The following is a 17,735-nucleotide window of genomic DNA, read 5'->3' as shown; positions in this document are numbered from 1 at the left end:
GATCCCTGGCTCGAGAACTCTTGTGTGCCATGGGCTTGGCCAAAAAAAAGATACACAGTGAAAAAAAAAATTTTAGAAGTTTCTGTCGTGGCTCAACGTTAAAGGACCCAACTAGTATCCACTAGTATCCATGAGGACACCAGTTCCACCCCGGGCCCCATTCAGTGGGTTAAGGATCCGGCGTTGCTGTGAGCTGTGGTGTAGGTCTGGTGTTGCTGTGGCTGTGGTATAGGCTGGCGGCTACAGTTCTGATTCACCCCCAGCCTGGAAACTTCATATGCTGCTGGTGCTGCCCTAAAAAGACCAAAAAAAAAAAAAAATTTAATAGGCTATTAAAATAGGGCAGTAGGTGTTGGCATAATGCCCAGATCCCATGTCTCTGCTCTGAGGGCCCTGTTGCCAGGCCCAGTGTTCGCTGACATGTTGCGTACCAAGCAGATTAGAACCAAAGAGCCCATGTTTGTTGGGTCAGAGCAGGGACCAGGTTTGCTCTGGTGCATCCCACACAACTACTTCTGTGGTTTCTTGGTCCCTGGAAGGTTCATAATCAATGCACATGCCTGATTAAAATAGTTAACATTTACTGCTCTCGCATCTCTAAGACACTGTGATTCTATCATATGGTTTGTTTGTAGACTTTGAATAAATTAAGCATCTCCTAAAAAGGGAGGGAAGGACCCGTTCTGGAAATGCATTGTAGCCTGTGTTCAGAAGCACTGGCAACATTATCAAGCTGTATTTATTATTAGAGCAAAAGCAGTATGCTCTAATGTTAGATATGTTGTCCTGTGCCACCCTCACCCCAAGGGATCCAGCGCAGTGTCCACTGTTGTGTATCTCTTTAAGCACCTGTCCTTGGTAGGTGGGGAGCCAGGGAGGATGGAAGGGGAGGAGGGTGGAGCTGCAGTGAGTGGGTCAAAGAATGTTAGAATTGTCAGTTCTCTGAGGCTGAGACGCAGAGTAATGGAGTTGTCAGCCTTTCATTGTCTGTATTAATGGGCCCAGTGGCTGGAGATGGATTTGCTCAGTTTCCAAAAGGTTTCTTCTGTTCACTAGTCATTTCCATGTCTAGATGTTCAGCTGAACTTGCACTGTAGTGAACCAGTTTCCGCTGTACATGGCCATGGCTCTTAGAATTGTGACTTCCATATCACTCGTATTTACACCAGGTCAGCATCTGACAGGTTATCCCTAAGGCCCCTCCTTAATTTTAAAGTCTGCAGAAAATGTTTCTTTGGGCCCTGAAGACCAAGTGCTTCTGGAAATGCTGTGATATAGGGCACATTCTCCTAGATTCCATCATCATCTTTTCCCCAAAGACGTTTTCAGTTCACTCCTTTGAGAATTACATTCTATGGAAATATGCCCCTGATTTTAGAATGTTATCAGTAGGAAAATAGGGTTTGGTGTGTACAAGTTTGGTTCACATACTAGTTTGGCAAAATGCAAGGCTCTTTGAGCTTTAATTGTTTGATTTCAGCAAATATTAAAACTGGTTGGAGCAGGCCGTCTAGCCTTGCTCATTTCCAGTTTCCTCCTTTACGAATGGAATAGTATTTCTCATCTAACCCACCCCATTGGGTTTCTGTGTTCAGTGCTGTCTGAGTTGAAAGACTGCTGTGGGTTCCCCACACACATAAGTAAGAGGACTTGGTCTCTGCAAGGCAGCTAAACAAGTACTGGAAATTCTGTGTGTATAATCATCAGTAACTCTTTGAGGGTGGAATAATAGAATTCTTCTTTTTAAAACAATTATAAATGTTTTCAAGATTATGCATTTTATGGTTGCTTTCTTAGACTGTGAAAATAATATATGCTCCTTAATGGAGACTTGGTTGATTAACATCTATGAAGTGTGATTCAAAAATGAAGGCAAAATAAAATACCTGGTTAACAGTAGTTACCATTGAGAATTAAATTTAACTTTGAGCTTCCTGTCAGCCAAGGCAAAAGGGAACACACTGCCTTTTTCTACCATGTGTCTCTTTTAATCATTATATTTATTTCCTGTTTATTGTATCTTGCCTTAATTCCTCTTTGGCACAAAGTGTGTAAGCAAATTACAATGCTTACGGTGGTCATTTATTTATGAATGTAGAGTCAAATAGAGCATGTCATTTCTTCTAGAGAGAATAGTTTTCTTTCCTCATATCAAAATAAGGAAAAGTTGATCTCATAGATCCATGCTAAGTGATAGTGCAGAGCAGTGGCTGATGGCAGAGTGAAATAAGAGTCACTTTTGGCCTGACTTCTTTGTTCTTTATCCAGCTTATTCTCCACAGAGTGACTAAGAGTGTGTGTGTTGTCTTCAGGAAACTCCAAGACCTGGAGAGGGTATCGCCTTAGCAGTAGTGCTGCATCTCCCCTGCACCCCCTGCCTGGGTTTCTTGTAGATGGAGTGCCTCATCAGTGTGTGTGACTTTTTGCCGTCAAAGGAATGAGAGGGTCTTTCTTCCTGCAGTCCTTGCTGTTCCCCACCAAACCCGAGGGCTGGCTGCATTCCCACCCCACCCCACCTCCCTGGGCTCATCCCAAGGCTCCTTGGTTGGTTTCTGAGAGTTCTCAAGTGCTGAAAAGCATTAGAACCCCAAGGATCCATTAACTCTATTTTCTTTAATTAAATAGGCACAACTTGAATGTCCCCTTGCCATGGACAGGTGGCTATTTCCAGCTCTGCTGTCACACTTCTTATGGTCTCTGCAATATTTATGAAATTATAGAAGGCTAGGGAATGTTCAGGGTAATCAGATGCGTTGGGCATAAATGCATTTTTATTTTCTAATTTGTTGTAAAGCACCTCCCCTGTCCTCAGTCCCTGTTTGTCAGCACCTCTGTTGCCCTTTATTTGGATGTTTTAGTTGCAGAAGCTTGGGCTTGCTCCTAATTGATTTTTGTGGAGGGTTTAGCATGCTCTGTTATCAGTCAATTTATTTTGTCTCAGCATCTGAAATTGTATTTTTTTTTCAGATTGTAAGTGAAAAAGTTTAATTTTTTTTTTTGCAGAATTAAATTACCTGAAGCTAAATATATGTAATCCTGTCTCTAGGATGCAAGCTTTCTCTTGCATCCACCCCCTTTTTTCCATTTTATTTTATTTTATTAATTTTATGGAAGCACCCATGACATATGGAAGTTCCCTGGCTGGGGATCACATCAGAGCTACAGCTGCCACCTGTGCCATAGTTGTGACAATACTGGATCTTTTAACCCACTACACTGGGCCAGGGATTGAACCCGCCCCCCTGCAGCAACCTGAGCCTCTTCCGTTGGACTTTTAACCCACTGTGCCACAGCGGGAACTCCCTCCTTTCTGTCTGCCCCCCCCCCTTTTTTTTTTTTTGAAGTGCCACAGCTGCAGCATATGGAAGTTCCCAGGCCAGGGGACCAATCAGAGCTGCAGCTGCTGGCCTACACCACAGCCACAGCAACACAGGATATGAGTGGCATCTGCGACCTACACCACGGCTCATGGCAACACCAGATCCTTAACCCACTGAGCGAGGCCAGGGATTGAACCCACATGCTCATGGATGCTAGTCGGCTTCATTAACCACTGAGCCATGACAGGAACTCCTCTTTCTGTCCATTTTAAATGTGCCTGGGTGAGTCTGGCTTTTACAGTACTTTTTTTTTTTTTAAACTTTATTGAGATATAAATCACTTACCATACAATTGACTCATTTAAAGTATGAAATTCAGTGGTTTTCCATATATTCACAGATATGTGCAATCATTATCACAAATACTTTTAGAACCTTTTCATCACCTCGAAAAGAAATCCCCTTAGCTCTTGGCTGCCTATCCTCTGTCTCCCCACCCCCTCCACCAGCCCTAAGCAGCCGCCACTCTGCTTTCTGTCCCTGTAGACTTCCTGTCCTGGACGTGTCCTATGAGTGGAATCATGCAGCATGTGGTCTTTTGTAACTGGTTTCTTTCCCTTAGTAGGATGTTCTCAAGGCTCATCTGTATTGTAGTGTGCCTCCTCACTTCAATTTTTTAATGGCCAATGATATTCCATTGTATGGATGTGGAACATTTTTTTCAATTCGCTCATCAGTTGATGGGGCATTTGAGTTGTTTCTACTTTATAAAGCACCAAGAACCTTTCAGCAGCTTCTCCACTGGTCTCTCTGCTTCTCTGCCCCCATTTCCATCCTGTTGCATGCAGGACCTTTAGAAACTGGTATCTGACTTTTTTTTTTTTTTTTTAATGTCTTTTTTGTCTTGCCTTTTCTCTAGGGCTGCACCTGCAGCATATGGAGGTTCCCAGGTTAGGGGTCTAATCGGAGCTGTAGCTGCTGGCCTACACCAGAGCCACAGCAACGTGGGATTGGAGCCGTGTCTGTGACCTACACTGCAGCTCGTGGCAATGCCGGATGCTTAACCCACTGAGAAAGGCCACGGTTCCTAGTCGGATTTGTTAACCACTGTGCCACGATGGGAATTCCTCTTTTTAATTTTTAAAAATACTATTTTTAAATGTCTTCAAAGAAATATATCCATGTAGAAGCTTTTCAAATTGTATAGATGTGATAATTTTCTTCTTTTGATGCCGTCTAATTTTCCCCCCTTTTTTCTTAGCCGTCTCTTCTTCCCACCACCCAGAGCAGTGCCCCTCACTGGTTAACAATAACAGCTTATTGTGTGTCCTCTTGTCCTTTTCTGCATGTGCATATCTAGGTGTATATATTCACACATGTACATAAATAGATCAGGTGGTTTTTTGACAAGGCCATTGTTTGTTTTACAACAGTGAGATTGTAATACATCCTTTTCTGCATCTGTTTTTCTCACCTTGCAAAAGATCTGAGTTAATTAGTGCATCTTTATTTTTTTAATTTTTTTATTGAAGTATAGTTGATTAACAGTGTTATTTCTGCTAAACAGTGAGGTGACTCAGTTACATGTATGTGTCTGTGTATATATACTTTTTTATATTCTTTTCCATTATGGTTTATCAGAGGCTATTGAATATAGTTCCCTGTGCTCTACGGTTGTTGAGTTCATCTTTAATTTGGTCCTATTTTTTAATGGCCTCCTAACATGTCATGATGTGCATGATATCGAAATATACCCAGCCATTCCTCTGGTCTTGTTTCCAGTTTGGCTGTTGCCAGCCTGATCTTCTTCAGCACAGGTCTGACCCGCAGGGGGCTCCTGATCCCGAAAACAGTGGCATCAGACTTGAGGGCAGCGTCCACCATCAGCCCAGGCCCCTCCCCTCCTCCCTGTTCTTTCCCAGACCAACCACTAAACATGCCGAGTTCTTTCCCCCTTTTGGCTCTGGTCTGTGCTGTGCTCTCCATAGAATGTCCCTTCCCCTCTTGCCATGATAGTAGTTGTGGGAGCCCAAACTAGGGGTCAGCCCTGGGTTCAAGTTCATGTGCCACCCATACCTCCTCAGGACTTTTCTTTCTCTTGTGTTCCCAAAGGACATAACTTTAATGTTGAGTACGGCTTTATATTGGACTGTCTACTATAGAAGTAGTGATATATGCCATACCTGTCACCCTCTTAAATTTCAGGGTTCTTGGAAACAGAATCAACCCTATGAAGCTATCTATGCATGTGGGGTTAGCCAAGGGTATAAAGGAAATCTCGGTACCTTCTTCTCAGTTTCACTAACAACCTGGAACTGCTCTTTAAAAAACAATAAAGTCTTAAGGAAAAAACCCTTGGAGTCAGTAAAAAGATGAGCAGTTGTTAGGGATTGCAAAGAGAGAGAGAGGGATGGGTGAAGCACCGGTTTTTTTAGGGCAGCAAAACCACTCTGTCTGGTGCTCTGACAGTGGACACCTATCATTACACTGTCATCAAAACCCATAGGATATACAACACCGAGAGTGAACCCAGATGTCAGCTATAGACTTGGGGCGACCAGGATGTGTCCTTGTAGGTTCGTCAATTGTAGTGAATGTGCCCCTCTGGTGAGGGCTGTTGATTGAAGACAGAAAAGAATCCAGCCCCCACCTTTGTGTTTCCCCTGAGCACAAATCACAAAACCTGGCGCACAGTAGGTGTTTAATCATTTAATATTCAGTCAGTGGATCAGGACCCGGCTCCCTGGACTGTAATTGCCCTGGTTGATGGCTCTTCCCAAATTCTCCCTGTCTGTGGGCCATCCAGACATCACAGTTAGGACACTGCAGGCAGTCTTTGAAGATGGGGGAGGGGAGTGAAATGGGGGGGGACACAACTCCAGTTCTGGAAAACTCGTTACCACTGCCGACTGGAGTGTGTTAGGGAAGTTTTGAAAGGCCACATGCTTTTCAGCTGTGAATTGTCCACCTTCCAGCTGTGTCGTCTTTGGACATTAAATTCGCCAGGAAGAAAAGGAAGTTAAAACTAAAAAGAAACCCACCAATGGAAATACAGGTCTGGTCCCCTCGTGATTGCCCTGTGGGTTGCCCGGGGCGACAGTCTGCCTATAGACCCCCCTCACCCTGGTTAAATTTCTGTGAAGGGGCAGAAACACAGTCACAAAGGGAGCCTGGAAAGAGTGGCCCCTCCTGGTGGCTCCCTCCCTGGGCTGTATGAAATCCTACAACCACACCACACTAATTAGCCCCGAGAATGGAAGGGGTTGTCATGGCGACCGAGCACTTTTTAAAGCACAGGAATGGTGTTCATTATTGTTCAGTGTCTTTAGCTGTGGCGAAAAGGTCAGTGTGGCAGTTGTTTTCCATATGAATTTTGGCCTGAGAGCCTAACCAAAAGTGGAATGTTCCTCGGAGGGACTGGAAGATGGTAAGTGTTGGCCGGACTTTGTGGATGGGGTGTCCTTTTCGTAATTTTTTTTTTTTTAGAGTGTTTTAATAACTAGTGCCTAACTGAGGAATTGTGTGTAGACTTTGTTAGATAGAGATTGAAAGAAAGGGAGCAAGGAAAAACAGTCTGGGTCAGGAATGGTGAAAGTTGGAGAGGCATTGAGAGTTTTTTGTTTGTGTTTTTCATTTAAAAAGTCTGTGAGCATCAGGTGATTAAATATGAAATTGGTAGGTTTCTCTGCTTATGGATTCAAGAGAGTTAACTAAGTCTGATGCTTTATTCAGTGTTTTTCTATTAGCTCTCCATTAGTCTTTGTGACTGCTGCTGTTCACATTACACTCCCAAATAAATCTAACAGGAGCATTTGAACCAAATACTTCAGAACAATTGCCTCTCTCCGTTTTTTAATCCAAAGATGAGGTAGAGGAGTAAGCAAAGCTCATTTTTTCAAATTTTTATGTTTTTCTTTCTTGTCTAAGGATGTTTGAAATAATCTAGACTAGAAATCAGTGAGCCACCGTTCTCTGGATATTTGCCCTAATTTATTGGCTAGATTCGAGTAGAATACTGCTGAGTAGAGACAATTTGACCACAGTGTTTGTAAGAAATTAAACACGAGCAAAGTCATCCTGCTGGAGATGGTGGCAGCTGTTCCATCAAACGCTTCGAGGGAGATTTGCAGAGCATTCTTCAGGTTTATTTTTTGCTAGTTTGGAAAGCATACAGAATAACTTGGCTTTCCGCCTGATTTTGTTAATGACTGGCTTATTTTTAAGGCTTGCAAATTTAAGCCACTTTCCATTTTCGTTCTCGCACTTTTTAACAGTGTACTTAGGTCCTATGGTGCTACTTTCCCATCATTTTATACATAGTGTGTAGGATATAAAATACAGGTGAATTAAAAGGAATGGGGTATTTGGATTAAAAAACAAATCACTGCCCCAAAATCCGTAAGTGGGAAATGGCCTACTTTGGGGCTTTACCCTGAAAGGCCATTGTCCTGTAAGCCGTGCCAGTTTGTTTGGCAACTGAACAGATAAGAGAATGTGGTTTAGAATGTTAAGTCTTGGTTTTGATTTCCTGTCTTTCATTGGTATGTTCTGGGATTGATTTAGTGATCACAGCAGGGAACTCTTGATAAATGGGGTTTTTGACAAGAAATTGAGAAAATTAAAATTCTTTTTTTTTTTTTCTTTTCACTTTTCTCCACTTGCGAGCTCTCCTTTTCCTCCCCAGCCCCTAACCCCTCCCCCCCAGCCCTCACTGGGTCACTGCCTTCTTCAGCTAAAAAAGGCCTGGAAATTAAATTTTAAAAAGCAAATAAAGTGGTATTTGTCTGACTTTGCTTTCTTTCTTTTTTTTTTTTGGCTTCCCTGTGGCATATGGAGTTCCTGGGCCAGGGATCAGATTGGAGCCACAGCTGAGACCTACACCGCAGCTTTGGCAACGCCAGATCCTTTAACGCGCTATGCCAGGCCAGGGATCGAACCTGAAACCTATCGCTGCAAGAGATGCTGCCAATCCCATGGTGCCACAGTGGGAACTCCATGGATGACATTTTAGATGCTCTGGCAAACACAGCATTAAAAATGGAGTGGGTTTATGATATTCGTAAAATAACCAGAAATTTGAACCTGGATGTTAATTAATACCAAGGAATTGTTGGTCTCTTTTAAGATAACGATAGTCGTGTTGTGATTATGTTTTATATTGATACTGATAAACCTGTGAGAGAGATGGTGTGCTATCTGGGACTTCAAAAAAAAAAATCCCAGGGCGGGGAGTAAATGAGTTGACTCAAGGAGGGGGCAGGATTGACACGGGGTGCTGGTTGTTACAGCTAGGCTGTGGGTACATGTGGTGGGGTTCGTTTTCTCTTGTGTGATTCTGTGTGTGCGTAGACCAGTGGTGCAGGGAGGGGGTGGGTGCCATCTGTATCTTCTCCCTTCTTGGCATGTTTCAGATGCCCGACCAGTTTGACCAGGCAGTCGTGGTCAACCAGCTGCGGTACTCGGGGATGCTGGAGACAGTGCGGATCCGGAAGGCTGGCTATGCCGTCCGGAGACCCTTCCAGGATTTTTACAAAAGGCAAGACAGAGCTGAAGAGAGCCTCGTTCTTTCCACTGGGATTGGGAAGGGGGCTGTAGCTGAAGGTGATGCTGGGCGTCCGTATGTTGCAGGTATAAGGTGCTGCTGAGGAACGTGGCTCTGCCCGAAGACGTGCGTGGGAAGTGCACCGCCCTGCTGCAGCTCTACGACTCCTCCAGCAGCGAGTGGCAGCTGGGGAAGACGAAGGTAAAATTTCAGAGAAAGAACGCCTGTCCCCTCAGCCCCTGAGAGATGTTAGAGTTCCGTGCTCTGTGTTGACTGCAAGCCAATTACTTTTTGGCATTGAGGAGACACGCGTGGTATTGTGCCCGCCGTAGTCTTGGTCCTCCCGACATGAATCTTTTATTTGAAGTCCCTTTTCAGGGACTCTTTTCTTGGAGACATAGTGAAGCATCCTATCCCAAGCGCATGTGCTTTCCTTCAGTCACTCGAAAAATGTGGGCGTGGTGGACAAGCCGGTGCCAGGAAAGTGCTGGGCAGCCTCCAGTGGCTCAGTGAGACTGCAGACCTTTTGCTTCGTTCTGTGGGCTAGAAAGAAGTCACAGTTTCCACCCACACTAGCAGGATTAAACAAGAGAGTAACTCATGGAGGGTGGGAGGTCACACCTTGGGGTGTGTCCTCACAGGTTGACAGGTCTCTCTACTTGAAATTCTCCCCGCTCCTTGTTTAACTAACTCACCCTTCAAGTCTCTGCTTAGAGGTAGACTTGGACTGGAATCCTTCTTAACATCCTTTATTTCACCCTGCATCAAAAACTCACCCCTCAACTGGGTTAAGCCGCTCTCCTCAATCTACATCTTTCTGCTTTCTATACGATTATAACATTTAACATGCTCTCCACTGTCTTAGCTTTGCCTGGTGACTTGTGAGCAATCAGCCAACAGAAAATGTAGTTGTTTATTCTACACAGTACACACAATAGCTCAATCAACATTTGTTAAGTGCTAAAAAAAAAAAGCTGTAAGGGGATGGCACAAGATTATCGTACGATAGTCACTCAAGGAAAATTTTCTAAATAAGTTGGTTTTGGGAGTTCCTGTTGTAGCTCAGTGGGAATGAAGCGGACTAGTATCCATGAGGACGAGGCAATCCCTGGCCTTACTCAGTGGCTTAAGGTTCTGGCATTGCCATGAGCTGTGGTGTAGATCACAGACACAGCTTGGATCTGGTGTTGCTAGGGTGTGAGCTGGCAGCTATAGCTCTGATTCTACCCCTAGCCTAGGAACTTGATATGCTGCAGGTGTGGCCCTAAAAAGGCAAAAAAAAAAAAAAAAAAAAAAAAGAAGAAGTTGGTTTAAATGGAACTCTTGGAGTTCCCGTCGTGGCGCAGTGGTTAACGAATCCGACTAGGAACCATGAGGTTGCGGGTTCGGTCCCTGCCCTTGCTCAGTGGGTTAACGATCCGGCGTTGCCATGAGCTGTGGTGTAGGTTGCAGACTCGGCTCGGATCCTGCGTTGCTGTGGCTGTGGCGTAAGCTGGTGGCTACAGCTCCGATTCGACCCCTAGCCTGGGAACCTCCATATGCCGCGGGAGTGGCCCAAGAAATGGCAAAAAGACAAAAATAAATAAATAAATAAATAAATAAATAAATAAATAAATAAATAAATGGAACTCTTGACCACACAGTGTGGTTTGCTCTGATTTTTTTAATTGAAGAGATATTCTCTATAAACTAACATTTAATATAAACTAATATTTAATATATAACCATAAATAGTATCTAATATCTAATAATAATATCTAATATAAACTAGATATCTAACTATAAAATAAATGAATATCCTCCTCCTGTCTCACTGCCTTAGACAATGGAGTGGCATCAAAGATTATTGACTCACCCAGCCAATGCCAATCTCTTTTCTGAGCTCTGAAGAACCAGTCCAGCTTCACTCCCAGTTTACGTTGTGGATGGTAGGCCCAGAAAGGCTTGGAACTGGCTGTAGCCCAGAGTACAGAAACATAAAGACATGGGCGTTGCCCCAGTTTACTAAATTGCTGGGAGATAACATGTCCCATACAACTGATAAATTATGCAGTGTGAACTGTTTAAGGAGTAAAGACACAGCTTCTCCAGGAGAGAGCTCACTGTGAGTTGCAATGATCAGAGAAATAGTTAAGAAAAGGAAATCTTGAAAGAGGAGTTACGTTTTAATTGGTTAACAGGTTGGAAGAAGAAATAGGATAGGAACGTAGCATTTCACATAAATATTAGGAAGTGGATGTAAACAGGAGGGCATTTGAAATGCCTCCGCTAAATAGCTTTGACCTTGACCAACTATGAACTTAATTATACTCTTGATTATACACTAGCGGTGTTGTTACCAGAAGTCTTTGCATTTACAACCTTGAACCTCTAAGGAACATCTGGATCTTCTGGTAGATGTGGGCAGGGTTGCAGTCAGCAAATTAAGCTTGCCGCCAGGTCTGAATTCACTGACCTAACTATGGCACATCTAGTCCGTGGAAGACAAGAAGTCATATCTTCCGGGAAGATCCTGATGTATTTCCCCTCTGAAAAGCTGAACTTAGAGGAGTGGGGTGAGCAGCGGTAACCCTTTTTTTCCTGGTTTGGACTTTTCCCTCTGCCTCCTGACTCTAGCTCGTTCACTGTTCTGATTACCTGCCTAGATTACATGGCCAGACCTTATTTCCTCTCTTCTGTGGCAATAAAGCCTGCTTTATTTGTTTTTTTTTTGTTTGTTTTTGTTTGTGTTTTTAGGGGCGCACTCGTAGCATATGGAAGCTCCCAGGCTAGGGGTTGAATCGGAGCTGCAGCTGCAGACCTACACCACAGCCACAGCAATGAGGGATCAAAGCTGCGTCTGTGACCTACGCCACAGCTCATGGCAACACCAGATCCTTAACCCACTGAGCAAGGCCTGGGATCAGCCCTCATCCTCATGGATACTAGTCGGGTTCATAAACCACTAAGTCACAATGGGAACTCCTGCAAGAGGTATTTTAAAAAGACATCTTATTAGAGTAATCCATAGACCTTTGAGCTATCTAAGATAAAGATGAAAAAAAGTCACATGATGTTGTTCTTTTTGGATACTGAGTCAAATTTGGCCGAGCAACCCCTGGCGTGGACACTGCCCCTCCCTAAGCTGCTTGATGGTGCCCAGCAAGGCCAGTACCTCCGGTCAAAGGAGCTTGGCTGTGCTAACCTGATCTTGGCCACGTCCCGGGAACATGGGGACATGGCAACAGACACCACAGGGCTGGGAGAACTGGCATCACTTCCCATGTGCCATGGCCTAAATACAACCTGAATGTTCTTAATGAAGCCAAGTCAGGACTCTCAAGCATTTGACTCCCTTTGTCTGCCCTTCAGGTTATGGAAAGAGAATGTACACTCTAGAGCTACTTCTAGATGTGGAAGCAGATCTAATAGGCAGAGCAGAGAGTTTTCTTTGATGGGCATGGAACTAAACCAGGCATTTCTGATTTCAACCAAGACAGTCTTTAGGCTTCTGATAAGGTGTGAAATATTCTTTCATTCATAACGCTTCCTGTTTATTCATCTGATAAATATATTGCTCATTAGAATCCACTCTTTTGTTTCATTATGTCACCACCACCACTCTTTTTCAAAATTTGAGGCACTAACTAGAGCAAAAGCATTTAGAGTAAGATCCTTAATATATATAAAAAAAAGTCCTCTCTCTTTGAAGTCCAATCTTGAAAATGGCTTCTGACCCATGGTTTTGACAGAGATTCCTATTTGTAAACACTTCTTGTCTTTTCTTTTTTTTTTTTTTTTAGGGGCTGCACCCGAAGCATGTGGAGGTTCCCAGGCTAGGAGTCAAATCAGAGCTGCAGCTGCTGGCCTACACCACAGCCACAGCAACATGGGATCTGAACCACGTCTGCAACCTACACCACAGCTCATGGCGATGCTGGAACCCCTACCCACTGAGCGAGGCCAGGGATTGAACCCGCATCCTCATAGATATTAGTTGGATTCGTTTCTGCTGCACCACAATGGGAACTCATCTTTTTATCATTATCAAACAAACAAGCTTTATGCATATAGCTTCTGGTTTTTACATTAAAATTTTTCCTTTTTTTTAAACTAAAGATGAAGGATCTATGCATCTAGGGAGCATATTAATTACAATTATAAGAAGAAAATTCTATGAAAAGCTTTTCTGGGAGAATTATTTGTGGGAGACTTTTACAAATGCTCTGGAACCCACAGCAGAAGGAGGTGAGGCTTCCTGTGAGTCACAAGATGGTAGGATTCTCTATTTGCTTTTTTGCCCAAATGTCTTGGAAGAGACAGAGCAGAGAGTCTGGAAAAATGTGCCATCAAGAGAAGAACATAATGCATCATCATAGACTAGACTGACTCACAGGAGCATAAATCAAGAGATTATGAGTGAGCGGGTGTATCATTTAAATCCCTTCCCCCCACCAGTGCCTCCAGCTGGCTATTAACAAAAAAGCATGAAAATATTTGGCCTTATTTTTTTTTAGGCAATAATTTAAGACTTCTTATGCACACATCAGTTGGAAGTTAACAAAATTAAAAGTTACTGTGATGGAAGGAGGGTGTCAATAGGTTCATACCTTTTCAAATGTTAGAGATTCTGATACAAAGTCCCAGTTACCAGATGCACTTACCTTATATGAGTGACACTTGTAGGATGGAGGTGCTCAAGAGGTAGCTTCAATAATTTAATTCTAATTTCAGACAGTTTATAGAATTACTTTCTTTTTTTTTTTTTTTTTTTTTTTGTCTTTTTGTCTTTTTTTGTTGTTGTTGTTGTTGTTGTTGCTATTTCTTGGGCCGCTCCCGCGGCATATGGAGGTTCCCAGGCTAGGGGTCAAATTGGAGCTGTAGCCACCGGCCTACGCCAGAGCCACAGCAACGCGGGATCTGAGCCGCGTCTGCAACCTACACCACAGCTCACGGCAACGCCGGATCGTCAACCCACTGAGCAAGGGCAGGGACCGAACCCGCTACCTCATGGTTCCTAGTCGGATTCGTTAACCACTGCGCCACGACGGGAACTCCAGAATTACTTTCTTAATGTCAGTTGTTGAATGTGCACTATTTTTGAAGCCAGGATGCTTGGATCATAATCACCTGACAGGCATGAAGAGAATTTCCATATCATGGCAAAGTAGCATTCTGCACGTCTTGGATTTTTCCCCCTCTCCCTTTCTTCTTTTCTTTCCTTTCCTTTTCTCTTCTTTGTTTCTCTTTCTCTCTTAAGTCTGTCTGTCTTTGTCTCTTTTTGTTATTGTTGTTGTTGTCTTTTTAGGGCTACAGCCACAGCATATGGAGGTTCCCAGGCTAGGGGTCTAATCATAGCTGTTGCTGCCAGCCACAGCCACACCAGATCTGAGCCATGTCTGCAACGTACATCCCAGCTCACAGCAACGCCGGATCCTTAACCCACTGAGCGAGGCCAGGGATGGAACCCACAACTTTATGGTTCCTAGTAGGATTCGTTTCTGCTGTGCCACAATGAGAACTCCTCCCTTCCTCCCTTCCTTCCTTTCTTTCTTCCTTTCTCTCTCTCTTTATCTCCCTCTCTCTTTCTTTCTCTCTCTTTTCTTTCTTTTATGTAAGGAATCTCTCTGCCTCTTGTTACTTAGACTTAATGTCATACTGGTGCTGGTCCCTGAACTGTTTGTCCCAGCCCACAATGAGATAAGTGTTTATAAACTTTGATGGCAGTTTCACAGTCATTTTATGCCAGTTGAACTCTTACTTACAGAGAAAATGGGACTTTTATATCTCATTTTGTTTTTTTCTTCCCAGTAATTCTTACTATGTTTTGTAAAGGCCTTAGTCCATAAGACATGGGAGTTTTAAAAAAAAAAACAAAAACCCAAGAAGAAGTTTGAGAAGCCCTGTGCTGGACAGTGTGACTGTTTGTGTTTGGACCAAGTTGGAGAGAGAAAACACCTTACCTCCTAAGCAGATCTCTGATTCGAGGGTGCCTTCCGTGTACTGGCCACGTTCTGTGATGTGACATGTCACTCCCTCTTGGGCAGGTCTTCCTTCGAGAATCCTTGGAGCAGAAACTGGAGAAGCGGCGGGAGGAGGAGGTGACGCGGGCGGCCATGGTGATCCGGGCCCATGTCTTGGGCTACTTAGCGAGGTAAGAAGTGTCTGGAGTGAGGCAGGCCCTCCCAGTGTGTGTCACCAGGTCTTGGCAGAGGCGGGGGTTGCTTTCATTTAAATAAACTTGGGTAGGCTCAGGTCAGAACCAGGCTAAAATAGTGCTGCCAGTGCCTAGTTACCTTGACCTGAGCAGGAAGTCAGAAAAGGGGCTCCTGATGGCTTGGGGCACTGGGCTGAGACATTGAAATTTGGTAACCTAGTTCCTCTGGGTGGCACACTGAAGCCACACTGACAGCTGCCTGTTGACTTTGGTGTCGTCCATGGGATCCACAGCAGCCTCGTCTGCAGCATTTGCTGAATGAGGCAGGTTCTTTTTCCATGTGCTTGAGTCCTGTCCACCTCTGTGGACCACTGGGCCACTCAAACCCCTGCACCTTACAGTAGGTTACATGTTCTCAAGTACAAAGCCCTTCCACTGTGGCCAATCCTTTTCTCTTTTCCTCATTAGAACAGGAGAACACATCACATCTCTTGATTCTGTTGACAGCCCAACTTCCTGCCAGGACTTCTCGAAGTCAGTTTTAGGAGTGATGTTTTATTTAGCCAGCAAGATGGTAGGGTCTTGCTTTCGTATTGTTTGTTATTCTTCGTCTATTTTCCTTCTGCTTCGTTTTGCCCAAAAGGGCCTCCTTGTTGGCTCCCTGTAATGAGCCTCCGTAATGAGCATAATCAGCCCCAAACGAGGCCCTAATCTCTTGTCTCGTAGCATTAATGTAAACGCGTCTGAAAAGCTGGAAGCCTCATTACCGCCACAGTTATTTGGTTGTGCTGCTTCTGTTTTCATTTTCAGAAAGCAGTACAGGAAGGTCCTTGATTGTGTAGTGATAATACAGAAGAATTACAGAGCTTTCCTGCTAAGGAGGAGATTCTTGCACCTGAAGAAAGCAGCCGTGGTTTTCCAGAAGCAACTCCGAGGTCAGATTGCCAGGAAAGTTTACAGACACCTGCTGGCGGAGAAGCGGGCGGAGGAGGAAAAGAGGAAACGGGAGGAGGAAGAGAAGAGGAGACGGGAGGAGGAGGAAAGGTATGGTACTTTTCTTGCTTGGGTGAGACAGACACGTGAACTTATTTACAAAGCAGAAACGGACTCACAGATCTTGAAAGCAAACTTAACAGTTACCAGAGGGGAAACATAGGGGGAAGGGATAAATTAGGAGTTTGAGACTAACCTACACACACTTCTCTATGTAAAATAGACAACTAATAAAGGCCTACTGTATAGGACAGGGAGGTCTGCTCAACATTGTTTGATAACCTGTATGGAAAAAGAATAGGTATATGTATCTGTATAACTGATTCACTTTGCTGTATACCTGAAAGTAACACGAAATTGTAAACCAAGTATATGCCAATAAAGCTTAAAAAAATTTTTAATGAATTTTAAAATAATTTGAAAAAAAAAAGAAAGAGATAGGAGGACTCCTTTGACATTTCATGCTCAGTACCCAGCCTTGCAGTAGGAATTCCCGGTGGATGGGGCAGAACCTACTATTCGAAATAATAATAACTCTTGGGGGCTCAGATAAAATTCTTCGGCAGCAGTGAAGATCCAGCTGTGCGTATGTTTTCATTCATCACAGAATAAGCCTCTTGCCAAAGAAAGAGAATATACCCATCTGTCATGCTTTTTAAGTTGTCTTTAGCAAAGGCTTTCTTAAAAGTTAGCCTCTGAAAAGTGGTTCTAGGATTTTTTTTGTTCTTGCATTTATTTTGACTGTATTTATTTATTTATGTATGTATGTATTTACTATTTTTAGAGAAAGAGAGAGAGCACAAAGAGAAGCTGAGCTCCGTGCCCAACAGGTAAAGAGTGCCATGACCACGTGGCATCTGTGTGTCACCTTCCCACTCCAGACACGTTGACCCAAGGATGTGAAACTAAAATAAAGATGTAGGGAAAAAGGATTCAAGACTTAAAATAAAAAGATAGGGAGAGGAGTTCCCATTGTGGCTCATCAGGGTTCAAGGACAGCTCCTGCCGCTCCTTCATGCGTGATGTGGGTTCAATCCCTGCTCCCTCTCAGTGGGTTAAGCATCCAGTGTTGCCGCATGCCGCAGCATAGGTCACAGATGCGGTTTGGATCCAGTGTTGCTGTGACTGTGGTGTAGGCTGGCAGCTGCAGCTCTAATTCAACCCCTAGCCCAGGAACTTCCATATGCCCTAAGAAGAAAGTAAATAGGAAGGATAATGTTAGAGGAAATGTTAATGCTGCAGTTTCTAACCCATTATACTCGAGTGAGAATGTGCGAACGTTTAAGGTTTTAGAGTGAACCATGACAGCATAAATTCTCGACACCAGTATAACCATCATATTAGTTTGCTCAAGCTGCTAGAACGTAGGACCACTGCCCGGGTGGATTAAACAGCAGAAATTGGTTGTCCACAATTCCAGAGGCTAGAAGTCCAGGGTTGGTGTCTTCTGAAGTCTCTCCTTAGCTTGCAGAGTCTTGCTGTGTCCTCATGTGCTTCCCGGTGTTCCTGTGTGTGTGTGTGCGTCACAATCCCCTCTTCTTTTAAGGACACCTGTCAGAGTGGGTTAGAGCCTAGGCTTACGGCCTCATGGTAACGTCATCACCTCTTTAAAGGCCCCATCTCCAAATCCAGAGGCATGGATTCTGAGGGTACTGGAGGTCAGGGCATCACGTGTTAGTTCAGAAGAGGGAAGGATGCCGTTCAGCCCACAGCAGCCGCATCTCATCACACAGGAGGGCTGCTG

General features: G+C 44.0%; 1 protein-coding gene across 1 annotated transcript in view; it reads left to right on the top strand.

The window, feature by feature from the left end:
- MYO10 (myosin X) overlaps positions 1 to 17,735 on the top strand; it is a 238,375-nt gene that overhangs the window by 188,462 nt on the left and 32,178 nt on the right. Inside the window, exons 20-24 of the mRNA XM_005672397.3 lie at positions 8,732 to 8,856; positions 8,949 to 9,063; positions 14,889 to 14,995; positions 15,809 to 16,042; positions 16,776 to 16,821. Coding sequence (XP_005672454.2) covers positions 8,732 to 8,856; positions 8,949 to 9,063; positions 14,889 to 14,995; positions 15,809 to 16,042; positions 16,776 to 16,821 — 627 coding nt within the window. The remainder of the gene's footprint in view (positions 1 to 8,731; positions 8,857 to 8,948; positions 9,064 to 14,888; positions 14,996 to 15,808; positions 16,043 to 16,775; positions 16,822 to 17,735) is intronic.

This window comes from Sus scrofa, chromosome 16 (assembly GCF_000003025.6).
Source record: "Sus scrofa isolate TJ Tabasco breed Duroc chromosome 16, Sscrofa11.1, whole genome shotgun sequence".
NCBI lineage: Eukaryota > Metazoa > Chordata > Mammalia > Artiodactyla > Suidae > Sus > Sus scrofa.
The sequence above is the reverse complement of the archived record's forward strand: the minus strand, read 5'-3'. Positions and strand labels throughout refer to the sequence as shown.